Source organism: Protopterus annectens, chromosome 8.part0 (assembly GCF_019279795.1).
Source record: "Protopterus annectens isolate FY-2018-M chromosome 8.part0, PAN1.0, whole genome shotgun sequence".
Classification (NCBI taxonomy): domain Eukaryota; kingdom Metazoa; phylum Chordata; order Ceratodontiformes; family Protopteridae; genus Protopterus; species Protopterus annectens.
The window spans coordinates 800,233,248-800,248,247 of NC_056741.1; the positions used below are offsets into that span (position 1 = coordinate 800,233,248).

The window sequence follows — 15,000 nt, forward strand, 5'->3', positions numbered from 1 at the left end:
GGTATAGCCCAAAGAAGTCAGGGGGCTGGATGGAGAGTAACCAGGGCTGCAACAGTGAATACACTTGAACATCTACATTTATGGTAAGTGTACACAAGTGTACTATGTTCTTCATGTTTCACTGTTGCAGTCATCACATTTGGGTAGCTTCCCAAAGCTAAGAATGGGAGGCAGAATTTAGATAGCATTAGGACCAGCTATAAGGCCCTGCAAGACTGCAGTGGTAAAGCCAGCTCTGGATTTAGAGAAATTTGGAAAATGGTAATGCTTGGTGAAAGTATGTACAGAACTCCAGGTAGTAGCTTCTAGGATGTCCCTGGTAGGGACACATCTGAGAAAGGCTGTACAGATAGATGCAGCCCTGGTTGAATGGAGTCTAATCCCCTGTGGGATAGGTTTTCCATGGTGCTTATAGCAGAAACTAATGCAATGGCCTATCCATTTAGAAATGGTTTGCTTTGAAATAGCCTTCCTCTCTGCCCCTGCAGCAAATGCCACCAGCAGTTGTTCAGATTTACTTTGAGGTTTAGTCCTGTCCAAGTAACATCTATAAGTTGTCTGTGCACATCTAAGGAGTGCAGTATCCGTTCCCCTTTGTTCTGTGGATTAGAAAAGAAGGTTGGCAAATTAATGGACTGATTAAGAGCCACACTGGATTCCACCTTGGGCATGAAGGATGGATTGGTCCTGAGGGACATCCTGTCCACATGAAAGATGATGAAATGCTCCACTGCCATAAGGGCCTGTAATTCAGATACCCTTCTTGCTGGTGATTGCTAAAAGGAAGGCTGTTTTCCACGAAAGGAATTTTAACTCTGCACTTGCAGCTGGCTCAAAAGGAGGAAGAGTGAGTCTTTTTCATTACAAAGTTAAGGTCCCAGGCTGGAGTTGGGGCTCTCCTGGGTGGTCTTAAGTTTTTGGCCCCTCTGAGGAACTGCTTAAGTAGTGGGTGAGAGTAGAGGGTGGTTCTGTGTTGTAATGAGCTGAAATGGCTAAGGCGTGAATTTTGATTGAGGAAAAAGAAAGGCCCTTGTGAAGCATCTCAGTTAAGTATTGAAGAATCTGAGGTAAATTGGGCGCTGCTGTGGCCATCCCTTGAGTTTGGTTCCAGGCACAGAATTTTTTCCATTTTTCAGCATAAGATTTTTAAGTACTAGGCCTCCTTGCCTCCAAAATGACATCCAACACTTGCTTACTGAGGGATGGTAACGGAGAGATTAGGTAATTAGCCAGGCTGCCAGGTTCAGGGTTTGAAGCTGAGGGTGCAGAATCTGGCTCTCCTGCTGTGACAGCAGTGTAGGGATCTGAGACAGGTGCCATGGAGCCAGCAGTGACACACTGCACAAGAGGGGATACCAGTGTTGGCGTGGCCAGTCTGGTGCAATCAGTATCATCCTTGGTTTGTCCTGTTTGATCTTTAGTAGTATTTTGGAAAGGAGAGGCAGAGGAGGAAAGGCATAAACTGATAGATTTTTCTAGCTGAAGGACAGAGCATCCACTTTCCAAGCTTGTTTATGGGGAGTCATTTTGCAGAATTTGTCCAATTGGTAGTTCTGGGGGGAGGCAAAAAGGTCTATATCTGGGCTCCCCCATTTGTTTATCAACACGTTGAAAATCTTTGGTTTCAGTTTTCACTCATGTGGGTCCATGAGATTTCTGCTTAGTTCATCTGCCAGGGTATCTAGTTTTCCTGGCAGGAATTGCGCCTGTAGATGCACTTGGAAGCTCAAGGCTGTGTTCCACAGAGCCATGGCTAGTCTGCAGAGACGGTAAGAATGGGTACCCCCTGCTTGTTTATGTACCACATAATAGTGGTGTTTTCCATCTTTACCATTAATTGTCCTGGAATAATGTGGTCCTTGAAGGCTGTCAGAGCATTCTGTATAGCTAACATTTCTTTTTGATTGATATGCAGGTGCATTTGACTTGGGTTCCATTTGCCCTGAATGCACTTCCCTGTCAGGTGAGCCCCCCCATGCATAGTTTGATGCATCTGTTGTTAGGGTTTGAGTAGCAGGGAGTACAGTGAATGGTAGTCCCTTGTTTTGGTGGCAGGCCTCTGCCTACCAAAGGAACTCTAACCGTAGGCAAGGTATGATAGGAATCATTACTTCTAGATCCTGAGAATGTTGACACCATAGGCTTTTTAGATACCATTGTAGTTTCCTCAGAAGCAGCCTTGCATATGGAATTAGTAGAATGCAGGAGGCCATGAACCCCAAGGCTTGCAGTATTTGCCTTGCAGATAGCAGGGTTTTTGTGGCCATTAGTTTGAAGTAAGTCGTCAAATGAATTTGTTTCTCTGGCGTGAGGAAGCATTTATATCACGTTATTGAAAGATGAAAATAGCGAACGCTATTTAATTGGCCCCAAAACATCTAAACATGAAAATATCGAACATTCAGAACAGCGAATTTTTTCCCATGGAAGAAATTTGCTGCTCTGAAACACACACACAACACAAGCACATCAAACAAAAAGCAACCACACACATACACTTAATTCCTACAGCTAACTCTACACTAAACTAAACATACTAGTTTACATACTATCTACCCACTTACCTTAACTTAAACCCTAACCCTGAGGTCTCTCACTATCACACACTCACCTAAACCGTGCCCTAACCCTAACTCACTTAAACTGCCCCTAACCCTAAAGTCTGTCACTATTGCACACATGCCTAACCCGCGCCCTAACCCTAACTCACTTAACCCGCCCCTAACCCTAGTGTACAAACAATCGCACACTTACCTGAACCCAGCCCGTAACTTTCCACCACACCGCTAAGAATAGCGAAGCCACAGAAATGGCCAACTGAATTCTTTCCCGAGGAAAGAATTCGCTGTTCTGCAGTTTCGCTATTCTTAGCATTCGCTGAATAGTGTCTGATATCAGAACATTCATAGATTCATAGATTCATAGATTAGTACTAGGCTAACTGCCCTTGTGGGCCACTTTCAGCCTAGCCAATTACCTCATGTGAGAATCAAACCCTGAACCTTCTGTTTGTAAGGTAAACACCTTAACCATTATGCCAACCTCCCACCCCATTCGAAGTTTTAATACTTCGATGTTATGATATAGACCCCGTGAGGAAGGCCGTCTGGGAAGTTGTGTTCAAGCTTGCTCCCAGGAATATAATTTGTTGACAGGGTACCAGATGTGATTTCTTTTCGTTTATGGTGTAGCCCAGACAAGTTAGCACCTTTTCTACAAATGCCAGATGATTCAAAAGTATATCCTGGCTTTTTGCCTGAATTAGACAATCATCCGGTTATGGGTATATTTGAATATTTCTCTGCCTGCAAAATGTAATGACTGGAGCTAGGCACTTTGTGAATACCCTGGGTGCAGTAGATAAGTCAAAGGGCAGTGCAGAGAACTGATAGTGTGTGTAGCCTGCTTTGAAGCATAGGTATCTTTTGCAAGATTCCTTGATTGGGATGTGCAGGTAGGCTTCCTTTAAATCTTGTGTTGCCAACCAGGCGTCTTTGCCTAACATAGGAAGCAACTGGTGAAGAGTTAGCATCTTGAATTTTGGAATCACCAAAAAGGTGTTTAAGATAGAAAGGTCCAGGATAGGACACCATGAGTTGTCTTTTCTGGGTACCAGGAAAAGTCTTGAGTAGAAACATTGTCCCTTTTCCTCTTCTGGTACAGTTTGAATAGCCTTTATGCTTAAGAGAGAGAGTACTTGTTTATAAGCCTCTGCCCACTGACTTGGGGGTAGATCTGGCCAACCGTTTGGGATTGACAATCTGTGGAAGTGAAATCTGTATCCATGGGAAACTACATTTAAAACCCATTTGTCCTGGGTAATGAGTTCCCAGTTTTTTGCCTGCAGAGCAATCTTCCCCCCTAAAGGAGCAGTCAGTTGAGAAGTGCTTGGAAGTTTTAAAGCTAAGTCATTGAGACAGTTTATCATAGGGGGGAGTCTAACTACTCCCTGATTTGGAAGTGGAAGCCCCCCACTTATTAGTCCTGTGCGTACCCTGGGACTGAAGCCTGGGTGTTCTGCTGGTTCTGGGTTTTGACTGAAAAGGCCTGGAAGAGGCAGGAAAGGACCAATTCTTAGAGGGCCAATGCCTACTAAATCTTGGATGCTGTACTTGTAGGAAATCTTTAACAGTTTGCATAGATTTAGCTTTTTCCTCCATCTTTTTAAGAACTTCTTCTTTGTTGCCAAACAGGCAGTCCTGATTTAAGGGAGCATCTAGCAATTTAGCTTTAACATGATCTGGCAAAAATTGCTCCTTAAGCCAAGCATGCCTTCTAAGTACAGACCCAGTGACAGCAGCCCTGCAAGATGCCTCTAGTGAATCAAAACCACATTGCAAAGTATGTTTTCCAACCTGTTCAGCAGAATGCATTAAATCCTGTAAATCCTTATTTTCAGCACAGTCAGGAATCAACATTTTCTGTTTAAGCAATCCAGTAATATGCTGCTGATACTTTAACGTATGAAACTGGCAGTTTAAGGCCCTAATGGCCAAGGTTGCAGAAGTGTATACCTTCTTACTCCATCTATCCAGCACTCTGGAGTCTCTATCAGAGGGGGTAGGATTTTTGACAGTAGTAGCCTTAATGCCCTTGGGTCCCTGTGAAATGGTCTCAGGATCCGCAGTAGGATTTTTAAAAAGGAACTTGTGAGTGTCGGGAACCCTGTAATATCTATCGGGTTTTCTGGGAGCAGGAGGTAAAGACACACAAATACAACCACTAACCAAGAGACCTTCACTTGACTTCAAAAAGGCATCAAAGGAAATAAAACCAGAGATGAACAATGCTCCAGAAATGTAGATTTTCTTTTATTGTATGATCATACATTCTGGTACCTTGGCCATTCGCCTTCAATGGAACAATTTATTTAAAAAAAATCACATCCTTATATACCAAAAAAACAATTAATTATATACAATTAACCAGTCAATCAATTATATATTTTTTACACAAAAAGCTGATTCTTTTAAAGTGCAACTACATAGTGCAACTATTAATGACTTAAAAATAGGACTCATGTGGGGTGATTTATATCCTTGGATGTAATTGCTCCAATACCTTGTGGTATATAGGGCAGACCACAAGACAGGTTAAGGTTCGAATTTTGGAACACATTGGGGATATTAGAAGGAAGAATTTGGATAGCCCTGTGGCCAACCATTTTGTATCTTTGCATCAAGGACAAACGGGGGGGATTGATCTTTAGTGTACTTGCACGGCCTAAGGGTCATAATGGTAATTTTAAAAGGGAATTAAACAAACTTGAATTTAGAATGATAATTAATTATCATACATTAAGTCCCAGGGGGGTGAACTTAGCAATATGACTTTGTAGTAACCATAATTAAATTTATGAATAAGTAGAGTAAAAATAAAATTACTTAGGGAAATGAATTATTTTAATTTTTATAATGAATCATTTATAAAATAAAATAATAGAAAATTTGCTATGTGATGTATATTAGTTCCTATTTTTAAGTCATTAATAGTTGCACTACGTAGTTGCACTTTAAAGGAATCATCTTTTGTGTAAAAAATATATAACTGATTGATTGGTTAATTGTATATAATTAATTGTTTTTTTGGTATATAAGGATGTGATTTTTTTAAATAAATTGTTCCATTGAAGGCGAATGGCCGAGGTACCAGAACGTATGATCGTACAATAAAAGAAAATCTACATTATTGGAGCATTGTTCATCTCTGGTTTTATTTCATTTGATGTCTTTTTGAAAGCAGGAGGTAAAGAGTCAGGGGCCAAGCTAGACTCCAAAAAGGCATCATAAACAATGTCTAGTACAGGAGGGATAGCTAAAGGCCTGTGTTGGGGAAGGAGTAAGAAATCCCTAAGCCTCTTTTTAGAATCAGAGTAATCCTGGCTTTCCTAACGAAAATGCTCCCTAAGAGTATGCAAGGTTTCACCAAAAGAGAAATCCTCTGGAGGGGAAGCAGAGGGAATAGACTCCTCTGTATCAGAATCCTCATAGGTAGATAAGGGAAAATCCTGGTCATCAGAGGGAACAGAAATTTCAGAATCCTGGTCAGAAAATTCAGTCCTAGGTCTCTTAGAGGGAGAAGATTGGCTTCCCCTGATTAAAGTAAGGTCTTCAGCCATTCTTATCATTTGTTTTTTAGGCATAGAGGCCTGACCGTGCAGTCTGAGCATTGGTTTTCTAGACATGGTTCAAGTTTTAGGCCTTGATGAAGAAGATGGCATTGGTTTAATATGCAAGTCAGTAGGCCTGAATACACCCTCAGAAGCCGGTGCCTGCACAGTGGCTCCGGACCCATCCAAGGCAGAGACAAGCGCAGGTTCCACAGTTGAAGCATCTTGTGGCATACCAGACTCTGAATGGGTCTCAGTAGAGGTCTGCGAATCTGAAGTAGCGGGTATCAGGGGCTGTGAAAGCACCTCACTGAGTACCGGTGAACTGGCGACTGGCTTAAGAGAAGTGTTGTCGGCAGCTTTGGACCTAGGCAGCCTGTATCTGTCTTTATCTTTGCATTTTTTCGGAATGTCGGTAGTCAGATGGCTTACCAAAGACATATCTGGATAATTGAACCGAGTACCAAAATATTTAAAAGCATAAATATATCGACGACAAATAGTTCATTGCTTAAATAAGGCACAAAACTAACAGTGAGGTACATCGTGGTCAGGGCCTAGGCAAGGAATAGAGTACGAATGAAAATCTTTATGAGGTATTTGCTTTCCACAACAAATACAATTATTGACTTTTACTGACATCGGTTTAGAGCAAGAAAAAGTTTCCTCAACGGGGTACTTAGCTTTAGTTGAAGACTTCGGTTCTGAAACTCGAAAATGAAAATTTCAGGAGTCGGCCGACCAGCACTTGCGAACTGCTTCTGCTTCGGCAAGAAAGACTGGGATAATGGCGTCAGCTGCATGCTTTATACCCCTGTATACCCTAAGGTATCTTTATACCCCTGTATACCCTAAGGTATCTTTGTGGGTGTTCCAGTTGTTGCACAGCTGGCTTAATGAGGGTTGAGTAAAGGGTGATAATGACATCCCTTTGTTTATAAGCTGTGCAATATAAAAGGACTTTCTTACACCAATAGACACAAGCTGGTGAAAAGTCAGGTCGCTGTCCACATAAGTTCACACATCACAAACAACTGGGTAAACTCTTATGGAAGTATTGTCAGTGTTGTAATTCCTGGGGTAGATAACTTCCCCAAGAATATAATAATGAATTGTTTTTGTGTAATCTCAGAGTAGGTATATATAATTAACAGGGGGTATGGAGGGGTGCAAGGGTGGGGCTTCCCCCTGAAACATAATAATTTCAATATTTTAGGTTTTAAAATATTGATAGTGTCTGGCTCACAGAGTTTTGCTTTCGTGGAGCAGTTTGGTTTATTTTTTGTCATTTTGGACTAATTCTGAGCATATACACATCTACATCTATATCTTACACATGTACACACACACACACACACACACACACACACACACACACACACACACACACACACACACACACACACACACACACACACACACCAGGAAATAATTAAGAACCTCTAGCACAACAAATCAACATTCTCTATTCACTGTATTGTAAAATCACCACTGGATATAAAAAAACGAGCCTTTAGTGTAACTACCAATTGCAGCAACATTTAGATGAACACTAAGGCATTCAAGCAAATAGATACAGTGGTAAGCATTCAACATTATGGGACTGTTACAAAACATTGATTGCAAAATTAATCAATCTGCAAGTTCAGCACATATAATCATAGTCATACCCCTACAAAGCAGAACACCAAACTAAGTGCTAAACCATACAGTGATGCAAAAATCAACGTTTGCAAAGACATACTTACATGTTATGCAGAACACACCACCCACAGTGAGGATCGCCCGAGCCCAGGCACTCAACACAACTCTGATACTGCTCACAGCTCTCTACTGGGACGCGGCTCACCTAAAAAGACAGAAGAAATGGTACATTCTTATTTTCACTCCTTAAACCACCCCCCCCCCTTTCTGACAGCACAGTAAATTCCTTCTGAAATTTCCAGTGAACTAATTTCTGAAGTTTCTGAGACTCTGTTTGGGACCAAGGAAGTGCTTACCACCGCATCAGGCTTGAGTCGTAGTCTTGGGATGACTCTAATAATTACCTTCATTCCATCCTTCAAATGATCCCCCATTCATTAAATCTCCTGAAGAAATATTATCATGTCATGTAAGGGTGGAAAATACCAACTAAGGTCAGTGGTCAAACTTTCAAATAATGCCACATCCCCAATAATGTACTAATCATCCATATGGCACCGGTTTATTTGTTTCGGTACTCTGTCATGTCTTTCTCACCAAAAAGCAAAATACCTACTAAAACATATGCATCAAGGAAGAATTTTAGAATTGCCAAAGGTAATGATGGGACTGTTACAAAACCTGGATGATAATACACAGACTCCAGTTTTAAGTTTTGTACATCAGAAGACATACTAAGCTATCATCTGACAAGTGCAACAGACTTAGTTAGCAAAGTACAAACATAAATAACCTGCATGAGAAACTCTCACATTATGGGGTAAGCAATTCATTCCACTATCACAATGACAAGCTTTTCCTTTAGGTTTCATGGGTTCAACAAAAGACAGAAAGACTGGCTATGAAGACCACCCTCTGCTGTTTCAGTTAACTGGAACAGTACCTGACCTGTCCCAGGTGACATGGAAAGAAGGAAAAACTCAGCCTCGTTGAGGTTAATGCTTTCAGTTCTGAAGAAACTCTATAAGCAAAGTGGCTTTATTAGAAAAGGACAGTAGCCACAGCAGAAACTGTTGCCAGAATAATCGTTATATGATGTTGTATACAATAAGGGAAGCTACCAAAAAGGACTTCTATAGATTAGTAGTTGGGAAGAGGATCTCCTTACCTGATATGTATAAGCAGATAAAGAAAGCATTAGCTATGACAGCTACTGAAGCAAAGACCTGGTTGTGGAAGGAGCTTGACAAAGTAATGCAAAATGATTCTTGGATAGCATCTGGCAAACAACCAGGTAGTTTGTAACATGGATAGGGGATACTGCACAGGTTTGTCTTAGCAGGGAAAGAGAAAAACTAACCTGTAATGGGGGCAGTACCAAGACAGAAAGAGACAGAGGAGCATGGGACACTGAGTAACAGCTGAATACAGTGACATAACCCCTTCTGAGAAGGCAAAGCCAGACAAGAGTGACAGGACTTGATCTGCCCTGTAAGTACAGTCACTGCTAAGTATAAACAGGTCTGCTGTGGTAGCACCGCAAGAATGGATGACATCTCATTAGACATACTGAAGTCACTGGACAGTTCAAGTATCATGGTTACTGCCCTTGTTCAATGCTTCATGTGATGTGCAGACAATAATGATGTCATTACCCATTTTCACAAACTGGAGACACTAGGTTGTGTCCCAGTTTTAGGGGGATTACACACCACAGACTCCCGCGAAAAACCTATGCAAGGGTGCTAGAAAGGAGACATCAACTGACAGATGAACACTGACATCAGCTGACAGTCTAGTTCAGAAGGATAAAAGGAAAGTCTATCCTGGTTGTAGAACAGCAGTTCAGCTTTTTGTCCTTGCTCAGACACTAAAAGAGTCATAGAGGCTTTCCAGAACTGTTAATGTGTGTTTTGTGGGCCTGGAGAGGGTAAGTAACAGTCTTATGAGACATGCTAATGTCCTGCAGGTATTGTGGCATGTCATTCAGCTGTTAACTTTGAAGAGCGAGAGTCTGCAATCTTGGTGTTAATTCAAATTCATTCAAAGTAGGGAAACACCCCAACAAGGGAGGGCTCTGTCTCTTCTCCATTCATAATTTATACTGACAAAATGTGAAGATGCAACCAATATGTGGAGGGTATACAGTTAGGGGGAGTGAAGGTAGCTAGTCTGTTATTTGCAGACATCCTTTTTATTTCAAGCATTTGTGATCCCCACTATGTATTACCTTGTTCTGTTCATGAGTAGAAATGGCTGCATTCAAAATCAGCACCATCCTCTCCTGTGAAAGAATAAAATGATCTCTGCAAGTGAAAAGGAAGCAGCTACCTCAAGTGAGGGAGTTTAGGTACCTTGAAGTTTACTCATAAGTAACAATAAATGGTATTGTCACAGGAATGTGAGAAATGAGTCCTAGGATTAAACTCTCAATTTACTGGTGAATCTATGTCACCCTCCTCAACTGTGACCATGAATTTTGGGTAGAGAACAAAATGCTGAGATCCCACACACAAGAAGCAGAAGTCTGGGTTCAGTTTTCCTGGCATAAAGAGCAGCTGAGAATTCAAGAGGACCTCAAAAAAGACTCACTTCTCCTCCAGAAAAACAGCAGTCAGGTAAGGTGGTTTGTTCATCTAATGAGGATGCCCCCTGGGTGTCTTCCATGGCAGGTGCACCAGATTTTGCATAGTGGAAGGAGGTTCTGGGGCAAACCCAGGATATTTTGGAGAGATTATATGTGTCACCTTATCTGGGAATGGAAAATGATCCAGTTGAGCTGGAGACTGTTGGTGGAGCTAGGGAACTCTGGTCATTCTAGCACAATGTCCTACAACAATGATCCTCACCAGGACATGTGGTTTAGGGAATGGATGGATGGACAGATGCAGGAGGAAGGAAAGGAGGGAAGGAGGGAGGGATGGATGGTTGGACAAGGCCATGAGGGACAAAGAAGGACAGGCTAAAACACATCTAGAAAGACATTCTGGTCAGATCAGCACATGTCAAACTAATGACATCCATAAACACCAGTGGAGAAAAGGGAAAATGTTGTCTGACTGCAGGTTAGTTAAATCAACTGAATATCATGAAAAAGGCTGTTCTACAGCTAAGGGAAAAATACATCAACATCAGCACATTCCAGGTTTTAAGCCAGCTGTAAATGATACAGTAGGATATGCCAACTTGATTTTAAGGTATTTTAAACAGCAAAGCAAACTACAGACTGTAATTCATGAAACCAAAAAAAAAAAGCCACAAAAAGGCCTATAATTCACAGACCACAAGCAAACTTCAGTGGATTCTTTGTTCTGCTTTGTGATCAGCCAGTGTTTCTCTTATAACAAAAATAAATGCAAGTGTACAATATTTGTACTGGCATACTAAGATATAATAAATGCTACACTGCAAAAGACAAATATTTGAAGCCAAAGTGAAGGTAAACGCCAGCTGTACTATAATGACCAGAAGAAAACCTTCTGGATTTGAGAACTAGAAAAACTACAGTTAAAGAATGCAGAATATGACAGCACAAGAAAGATGAGATGGAAAATCTGGTTCACAGGAAAGAATGCCACCAAACCCAATTGGACTGCAGCCTGCATCCCCGACCTTGCAATGGTGAGTTAGATCATGAAATATAACATCTCATCTGTAACCCTCTCCCTCCAGGATAAACAAGCACAAACGCATCACAAATTCTAAAGGGAAAGAACAGGGACCTATAACATTTTAAAAATGGAAAAAAAAATCCCACCATAGTATGGAAGCATCAGTAGTTCTGAAGAATTAAAAGACAGAAAGTTATATAAGAGAGCTACTAATACAACAGAAATACTGACAGCAGACTCGCTAAATCTCACTTTTATTTCTTCCCAGTGTAAAATATAGCATCATCTAGGTTAAAAAAAATTGTCTGGCAGTTTAGTAATTGTGGCCAACATGTTTTCAAATAAGCAGACAAATAATTGAGTACATCAATCACTCAGTCACACTTCTCCACAGCACAAATTAAATCACCATTGCTAACAGCATAGTTAGTTCACAAATATCAGAATCAAAAATTCCTTATCTAAATTCACCTTATGCTAAATGTTGTAAAGCTCAACTCACAGCAAATGGCAGCTGACTGCAATGCCATCAGCACCTCAGCACTTCTTTCAATGCATGTCAACATAAAAAAAAAAACGGCAAAAAAATGCACATTTTTGATGGCCACATGTACATCTTGATTCACATAAAAAAATATGCTCTTACCAGGCAGAAATACAAAAAAGTAGTGATCAACACATAACTGCAGGAGATGTGCTTAGTATCCTACCACTTAGAATGAAGGTATCCACTGGTGTGTGTGTGTGTGTGTGGGGGGGGGGGGGGTGACCCCCTGCAAAAAAAGATTTTATGGTGTTAGCTAGACTTTTGATTTTTAATGTTAACTTGTGACGTCAGTTTTGAGACAGTTCCTGAATCACATTTAAGTCACAGAGCCTGTTCAGTACATCCACTTTTCAGTATTGACTGCACACCATCCACAAAAGTGCTATTAAACAACAGAAGTGTTCAAAATACCTTCTTTTACATACATACACTGTGAAACAGTAAGTCACTGTAGAATATGAGAAATGTCATACCTTCCCATTCTGGGGACTGTTACCTTCTTTTAAATACATACACTGTGAAACAGTAAGTCACTGTAGAATATGAGAAATGTCATACCTTCCCATTCTGGGGACTGTTATCCTATCAGACATCACTTTAAGACATAAAGCATGCAAGCTGAGAGAAAATGCCCCAACATACCACCAAGACTTACTGCATAACTAATGACCTTTCATTTCCCTGCAAAGGCAAATGCAAATTCTTTATAAGATATAATCAATCAAGCCTCACTTGATTATACCATAGCAGATTGAAAACTCTAGAAGACCAAAACTGGAGGTAAGGATGTAAGGGAGAGCATAAAGTCAACTTCAGAAGAAACTGCACTCTGCTGGCAGGGAAGGTTAGGAGTGCAAAGTCAAAGTGCTGAATTCTTCTGAACTGAGCAGTAAAGCAAATCTGAATGCAAATTATGAAACCAACTATATATATGTGTATATATATATATATATATATATATATATATATATATATATATATATATATATATATATCGTTCTGCTTCAGAATGTTGACCATTCAGCATGCCGACTTTCATATGGCCGACACCATATGATCGACATTCCGAAAGACCAACATCCTGTAATAGCACCACTTACCTACCTGTAAACACAGTAAAATTGTGTTATGCAGGGGGGGCAAGCCCCCTTGCACCCCCCACACCCCCTGCTACTTAAATATTCTCACTCTGAGATCGCACTACAGTGCAGGAAAGGGGAATCTCCCAGTCCCGCAATGTAGCAGGATGTCCACTATCATTTGTCGGCCTTTCAAACGTTCGCTCATATGGTGTCGGCTATGAGTTTCAGAAATTTAAAAGTTCGAGCAAATGAAGGACTCCCATACACACACACATATATATATATATATATATATATATATATATATATATATATATATATATATATAAATAGGCACCAATGGAAAATCATCGGTCAAGACTGGCGACATGCTGCCGCTAGCTCTGACAGGTCAGTTGCCTCCCTGCCTGTCATTTTTGCATCTGTCCAGGCTCCTTGAAACCCCTTCAGTGACCTAAATTTTAACAAACTTCCAATGTATGCTTCTCAATGTAATAATTCATGCAATCTCTTATGTTTTCCCACTGGACTGGCCATCCATGCCTGCATCCATTCTCACTCCCAAATTCTCTCAGCTGTTCTCTTCAAGACTGTAGCATCAACTTGTTATATCCATACAACCACCTTTTCCTTCTATCCTTCAGTATGGTGTTTACTACTTCTTTAAAGCATTCTTCATACCCCACACCTCCTACCATTCCTCAGACCGGTTTAAAAATGCTGCACTTAACATTCTTTAACAATGTGATATCCCTATTTTGGTAATGCCTGACTGCCCACACTCATAGCACGCCCACCAGCACAAGGCATCTACTTCCCTACAGTCTACATTCACGGCAGTGCACATCAGCATTTCCTTAGCACTTACACTGACTTCTCACACATCACACCATGATCTAGCCCAGGTAAAACCCAGATGTTTTCTTCTCATGTACAATGAAAAGGAAGCCCTCTTAATACTCAAGTGATTGTGGGATTACCCCTGGCAAAATGTATACTCTTATGCTGTATTTGTTTAAGTATATGAGGATATTCATATATTTTTGCACTGTAACTAAGATGCCTCAAGCCTTCCCACCCTGAAAGCCAAAGCAGGATAGTTTGGGTGCTGGATACCTCAATGGTAGAAGAGCTCTGCACGTATGGCAATGCAGGGCCAAACCAAATAGGGAACCAGTCACAAGTGACCAGCATTCAGGTGAAAAATGCAGAAAACAGACAATCAAACCATTAAAAATGGCAATTGTTTTATTCTATGGTGAATAAAAATTACAATTGCCATTTTTAATGGCTTGATTTAGTCTGGTCTTGTTTTTTGCCTTTTTCACCTGAATGCTGGCCACTTGTGACTGCTGGTTACCTCACACACTGCCCCATTGTTGGCGCTCTCACAGACACACTGAATTTATTTTGCAGCAACTGCTTGATCTCTGACAAAAATAAATGGCAAACAGAACTAGTTCTAGCACTGACCACTCTGATATCCCACTCACTGGCTTCTTGTGTGACAGTTCTCTCATCCTTCATAAGTATCTCCCAGATCCCTTTGTTAATTATCTCCCAGATCCCTTTGTTAATTATCTCCCAGATCCTTTGTTAATTATCTCCCAGATCCCTTTGTTAATTATCTCCCAGATCCCTTTGTTAGCTTTGAATGTAAATCAGTCATAGAACTGGATCAGTTAGGAAGACAAGACTACTATGCAAGTGAAAACTCTTGTGGGGTGGACCAAGTTTGATGTTTAGTTACTCAGCTGCCATTTGGACCCTTCCATGTACTGAGACCTCCAATGTCACTATCTCATCAGCTGATACTGTTGCATTTACTAAGGAGAGATTATACAATCTGTGTAATGATTCACATATACAACTTGCTAGTACTGGCCACACCCAGAAATGTGTAGACCAGCAGGATCCAATGCTATAGCATAACAAAGTCCCCTGAGCTGTTTTCTGTACCTCCTTTCTTCCTTCCCAGCTCCCCCAGCTTTGACAACTTTGGTCATA

At 40.9% G+C, this 15,000-nt stretch overlaps 1 protein-coding gene across 1 annotated transcript in view; it reads right to left on the reverse strand.

Annotated features, from left to right (window-relative positions):
* Window positions 1–15,000, reverse strand: part of PLXNA3 (plexin A3) — a 1,436,523-nt gene that overhangs the window by 886,386 nt on the left and 535,137 nt on the right. The window contains exon 5 of the mRNA XM_044080266.1: window positions 7,858–7,958. Within this exon, the coding sequence (XP_043936201.1) occupies window positions 7,858–7,958 (101 nt within the window). The remainder of the gene's footprint in view (window positions 1–7,857; window positions 7,959–15,000) is intronic.